The sequence below is a fragment of the Microtus ochrogaster genome, unplaced genomic scaffold (genome assembly GCF_000317375.1).
Source record: "Microtus ochrogaster isolate Prairie Vole_2 unplaced genomic scaffold, MicOch1.0 UNK1, whole genome shotgun sequence".
Lineage (NCBI taxonomy): Eukaryota > Metazoa > Chordata > Mammalia > Rodentia > Cricetidae > Microtus > Microtus ochrogaster.
The window spans coordinates 1,611,915-1,618,145 of record NW_004949099.1 but is presented as its reverse complement, the minus strand read 5'-3'; the positions used below and the strand labels follow the sequence as shown (position 1 = coordinate 1,618,145).

At 46.9% G+C, this 6,231-nt stretch overlaps 1 protein-coding gene across 1 annotated transcript in view; it reads left to right on the top strand.

Moving 5' to 3' along the window:
- The window catches only part of Arhgap25 (Rho GTPase activating protein 25), an 80,788-nt gene extending 74,858 nt beyond the window's left edge, over positions 1-5,930 (top strand). The window contains exons 10-11 of the mRNA XM_005364816.3: positions 2,067-2,599; positions 5,207-5,930. Coding sequence (XP_005364873.1) covers positions 2,067-2,599; positions 5,207-5,420 — 747 coding nt within the window. The 3' untranslated portion in view covers positions 5,421-5,930. The remainder of the gene's footprint in view (positions 1-2,066; positions 2,600-5,206) is intronic.
- Positions 5,931-6,231: the final 301 nt, after the last annotated feature.

The following is a 6,231-nucleotide window of genomic DNA, read 5'->3' as shown; positions in this document are numbered from 1 at the left end:
CCTGGAGGCTGTGATGTCAGAGTGCACACCCCTGGAGGCTGTGATGTCAGAGTGCACACCCCTGGAGACTATTATTTACCATGCTCATTTATTGTGGTTGGGCATCTGAGGCAAGAGAGGCTTATTGAGATGGCAACACTAGCATCCTCTAGAGCAGAATGTCATGTCTGAAGTCTTATTACCACTGCAAGACCGCGTGCTCATACCAAAGCAGGGGATTGGCTAGAAGGTACCTCAGCCCCACCTTTTCCCTCTTATGTGGGACTCATTTTTCCCTTTTCTTTTCAATTTGATTTTACATACAACTACATGGTTCAGAAAAAAAAAGAGTCCTAATAAGTTACCAGCTGAGAAGTCCTATCCCATGTTGGCTCTTATATAATTGCTGTATGAAAAGACCTGGCAAAAGCCACTTAGGAAAGCAGAGGTTCCTTAAGCTTGTAGTTGGAGCTTACAGTCCACAAAGGCAGTGAAACCACAGCAGCAAGGGCTTGGGGCAGCTGGTCACAGTGTAGCCACAGTCCGGGAGCAGAGAGATGAGCCCATCTCCCATTCTTCTTTTCCTTCAGTCCAGGAAGCAAAGGCCTGTGATGGCTCTGCCCCCAGGTAGGTGGGTCTTCCCACCTCCATTAACTGACTCTTCCTGGCAGGCATGCTCGGGGGATCATCTCCATGGCGAGTCTAGATTCTGGCACATTGCCAGTGTTGATGGGCACACTTCCCTTTTCTTGCCCTCCCTTTCCTGCTGTGCTCATTTGCCACTCCCCCTTCAGTTCTCCCTATATATCTGTATATATGGCTACTGATGCGACCTCAGTTTTGGCAACTATATGGTTGTTCCTATATACCTGTATACATAGCTACTGACGCGACCTTAGTTTTGGCAACTATATGGTGTTTCATTCATTGACTGTGCTGTGGTCCCCTCCCCAGGTCTGGGATGGACAGGTCAGTTTTGTACCACACAGGGCTTCTATAAACCATCCTGCCCACTTTGATGTGTGCTCAGGCAGATACAATTATGGGATAAATTCTCAGAGATGGGATTAGTAGGCAAGAAGGTAAATAGATTTAAATGTGTATTTTTCATACATGTTATTGGCATCTGTGCCATTTTATGCTTTCACAGCAATGCATGAAAAGACCCATGTTTCATGGAGTTGTGCCATCAGGTTTGGGGGTGACCCCATCTCATAAAGAGCTGATATAATTTAGTCATTTTAACTGGTCACCTGGCTGTGATCTCCTACTGATTTTAAAAAGAGGCTAAATATCTTTTTTAAAGTCTCAGTTTGTTTTTGTTCCCTCTGTGAACTATTTGGGGATTTTGTTCTTTAAATATATATTTATTTTTTATGTATGTACATGAGCCTGCTTGAGTACCTGTGCACTACACACATGCAGGAGCCTGCAGAGGCCAGAAAGGGGCATCGGAGCCCCGGGGACAGGAGTCAGAGGTGGTTGTGAGCTGCTCTGTGGGTGCTGGGAACTGAAGTTGGGTCCTCTTCAAGAGTAGGTGAACCTGACCCCTGATCAACCTTCCAGCACAGACTAGCTATTCTTTAAGTCCTTTGCCCATGTCTTCTTGGTCATTGATATTTTCCTTCTCCGTCAGTACCACGGGGGGGGGGGGGTCACCCTTCACTGTCTGTGACCTGCGTCACAGAGCCACCGCCAGCTTGCTGTTTGGCTTCTCACTTAGTGGGTGGCGGCATGTTTGCTTTGCTTTCTTCTTCATCTTTGGAGGTCGTGGAAATACATTCAGTGAGCTTTACTGAACTTCACTAAGGGTTGTGGGCTTTGAGTCACAACTGACAAAACAGCCCAAATTCATGAAAGGATCCTGGCTTAGGATTTTCACACCAATTGAGCAAATGATGTTAGTTCACACTCCCTCTCTAGAGTTTGAACGGGTCCCTGAACTGTCATACCACTGAGGTGGCCCACTAAGGGTATCACATGTGTGTAACCAGGATAAACTTCTCAGGTTCCTTATCTTGGGGACATGGCACACAGAAAGGAAAAAAAAAAACCCTTATAATAATATCCATGGCTATTTTTTCCAGGCAAGTAGTCCTGATGCCACCAGCCCCACAGGACTACAGCCAGGTGACCAGTGTCAGGAGGACAGTGGGAAAGGCCCCAAGGAAAACCAGGGAGACTGGAAGGTGCAGTCTCGTAAAAGGACTCAAACGCTCCCCAACCGGAAGTGTTTCCTGACGTCAGCATTCCAAGGAACCACTAGCAGCAAACTGGAAATCTTTAAAAATGAGTTCTGGTCTTCATCTTCAGAGGCCAAGAAAGGGGAAGGGCACAGGAGAACTTTGTCTCAAGATTTGCGCCACCTTTCCAATGACCAGCGGACTTCTACCTACGACAATGTCCCCGCCCCACTAGGGTCCCCAGGGAGCCCAGCAGGTACACTCTCTCCCCCTGCCTGTGACCCCAAGAGAGATGCTCCAGCCAGCACAGACTCTGAAACAGAGTGTGGAAGCAAGAACTCTGGAGAGGACGACCTTGACTCTTTGCAGAGGACGGTCCAGCACCTACAAAAGGAAATAGAAACCCAGAAACGCACATACGAGGAACAGATCAAAACGTAAGTCCGTGCAGAGGGCCACGGAGCATACCTGGCTCCTGTGTTTAGGAGGGAGTGTATATCGTCTCAACCTTCTAAAATGTTACACCATAAAATATTTCAGGGGACAGAACAATCTATAACAACCAAACCTATCAAAGGAAAGGACAAACGGAGAGAGATTAGGTGGGAAAGTCCTGCCCTGCTGAACAGATCTTTGGAAACTTGTGAAGCCCAATTAGCCCTAAGGGTAAATACGCTTAGCTGAGATGAGGGACCTTTCACAGTGTTCTGTATTAATGGATGTTTTCGGGGCTGACCGCCTGGTGTTGGATAGCGATTGCTGTGCTCTTCCCTGGGGAGGACTATTTCTCCACTCCCAGTATTTCCTTAGCTGCCTGTTGTTCTTCGTGTAGGGTTGAAGCCTTGTGGGCCTTTCCCCGTTCACTTTGGCTTGCCTTTGTTCGGGCAGTCATGTTGGTGAGGCTTTATGGATTTAGCTTTTGAGTGGTTGGAGACACAACCTCTCAGCAAACTTCCTGATATTCTGGGCTCTTTTCGCTTGTTGAGTCTGTCCACCTCCTCTTCCCAGTTTTCCCAGACTTCTGGTCAGGCTGGCTCTCAAGTCCACGTCGTTTCTACTCTCCACCCCAGTCCGTGGTCAAGATCCAGCACCGCATTTCACATGTGTTTTCTTCAAGCCAGAAGGGGACGGGAGCTGGGAAAGAAGACTGAGTGTTGTAATGGGAGGGTCTAAAGGAGTGCGAAAGATTGCCGTAGGAAGAGAAAGACAAATGGGCAGGCAAGACTCTGAGGGGAGTGTTCCACATAGAAACTAGCCAAGGCTCTTGAATACAGAACCCGAGGCATGGCCTCAGATGGCAACTTGTGTCTGCAGGTGCACACAGGAAGGCTGCTTAGGGAAAATGGAGAATTGCACCCACAAAATGAGCTTGGGAGGAGGGAGGCAGCACCCAGAGGAAGAAATGCTGAAGCAAATTTCCAATCACACAGTCTTTTTTTTTTTTCCTGGCACCCAGATTTGAGATTTCCCAGGCCTTTAATAGGGTGAAAAAAATACATACTTTGTTGTTTATAACACACACAGCTTATGGTACTTCATTATACATTTTCAAGCAGAATATGATCCAAATTCTATTGTTATGACATGTAATTACCCTTATAGTAGGATTAGTGGCAATAATTCTGCTTAATGCCATTTTTTTATATCATGATCTAATTTTATTTTTTTCATTTTATTTTATTTTTTTTAAATTTATTTATTTATTAAGGATTTCTGCCTCCTCCCCGCCACCGCCTCCCATTTCTCTCCCCCTCCCCGATCAAGTCCCTCTCCCTCATCAGCTTGAAGAGCAATCAGGGTTCCCTGACCTGTGGGAAGTCCAAGGACCGCCCACCTCCATCCAGGTTTAGTAAGTTGAGCATCCAAACTGCCTAGGCTCCCCCACAGCCAGTATGTGCAGTAGGATCAAAAACCCATTGCCATTGTTCTTGAGTTCTCAGTAGTCCTCATTGTCTGCTATGTAAGTCCGGTTTTATCCCATGCTTTTTCAGACCCAGGCTAGCTGGTCTTGGTGAATTCCGGAAAGATCATCCCCATTGTCTCAGTGTGTGGGTGTACCCCTCGTGGTCCTGAGTTCCTTGCTCGTGCTCTCTCTCCTTCTGCTCCTGATTTGGACCTTGAGATTTCTGTCCGGTGCTCCAATGTGGGTCTCTGTCTCCTTTCATCGCCTGATAAAGGTTAATATTCAGGAGGATGCCTATATGTTTGTCTTTGGATTCACCTTCTAATTTAGCTTCATTAGGATCATGAATTATAAGCTCACTGTCCTTTATTTATGGCTAGAAACCAAATATGAGCCAATCACACAGTCTTAAGTTCACCCACAGACCAGAAATTTTCTCCTGAGGCTTAAATAATGAACCATGTTCACTCATTCTTAAGGTTTAGTTCTGCACAGCTTGGCAGGGCACCTGGGCTGTGTTAGAATTTTAGCCAGTAGCAATGCCTGTCATGGGAATTCAGGAAGCCTATAGTTCATCTTCCCACCCCCAGGGCAGGATTTAGAATTCCAGTGGGACCCCAGAACCCCTGGTCCCTAAAATGTATTTCCCTTTCCTTTCCCAAATCTTGACCCCAGAGCGTGGGTCTTAGCTAGGAAGGGCTCTGCCCAGGCTGCCCACTGGAGCCTGGCAAAGAGGCAGCAGAGATATGGCAGGTCTAGAATATTGAGCATCCACAGCTTTGGCTGAACTAGTCACACACAGTGCTGCAAGGTGGGAACCCAGTTCTGTTACACATGGCTCTTCTTCCAAATGTTTTGTCTGCTTAAACATAGGGCACAATCCATAAAGTGACATGAAACACAGTAACATGAGAAATGTCACCAGGGTGTTAAGTAAGGCCCTGAAGTGCCTAGGGAATTCTGGTTTCCTGTGAAGTCTTCTGTTGGGCGGAAGGGCATACATCCAAGGCCATGTCTGGAGTGGCATTCACCAGTTGGCATTTCGTGTCTCAGAGAGGCAAATGAACAAGAGGCTGTGAATGTGGAGGAAGGGCTGGGAAGGAAGGGTTTAGAGCTAATACTCTGGTCTTCTTCCCTGCAGCCTGGAGAAAGAAAATTACGATGTCTGGGCTAAGGTGGTGAGGCTCAACGAAGAGCTGGAGAGGGAGAGGAAGAAGTTTGCGGCCCTGGAAATCAGCCTTCGAAATGTGGAGCGCTCCCGGGAGGACGTCGAGAAGAGGAACAAGGTCTTGGAAGAAGAAGTCAAGGAGTTTGTAAAGTCAATGAAGAAGCCTGAAACAGAGACCAAGGCTTGAGGCTCCGAGGTGTGTGGCAGGCGCGGTCAACACCACTCTCTTTCTCCTGCTCTGATAACTGGAAAGCAGGATCAAATCCAAAGCTGGACAGGGTATCTGAGGAAAAGTGCTGTGGTCCTCAGCCAATAAACAGAAGACGGGGGTGAGCGGGAACACGCCAGGACACCTGTGACCATGTGCTGTACTCCAGGGACTGTTATTCCACTGTGGGAAGAGTGAACTGGAATCTTCCAGGGCATGGCCAGGTCCAAAGGAGACATTTAAGGTGTGTGGCATCTCAGGACTAGGCCAAGGACTCAGGACTTCGTTTTCCATGTGGTTAACTTGCCTGGTCAGACAATACTAGTCATTTCTAAGACATGTGCAGAACTTGATGGTTAGCTCTCAAATAGTAACCAGTGAGGACTCTTTGGGGAGGCTGGACTGTTGGTACCAGAATCAAAACAATGAGGTGTATTTATGAAAACAAAATTGGAGAGGAATTTCTATTCAAATAAAGAAAAAGGAAAGCAATAATTGAGCAAGGATTTTGACAATCTATCAAAATTTTATAAGAATTAGTAAGGGGGGGAGCCTGGAGAGTTGGCTCAGTGGCTATGAGCACTCACTGTTATTCCAGAGGACACAGCATCCACACATCACAACTGTCTGTAACTCCAGTTCCAGGGATCTGTCCCCCTCTTCTGGCCTCCTAGGGCACCAGGCGTGCACACAGTACATATACATACAGGCAAGCAGAACACCCCCACACATTAAATAACTAAGTATAATAATCATAACAACAACAAAGAAATATGAATTAGGAAAGGGC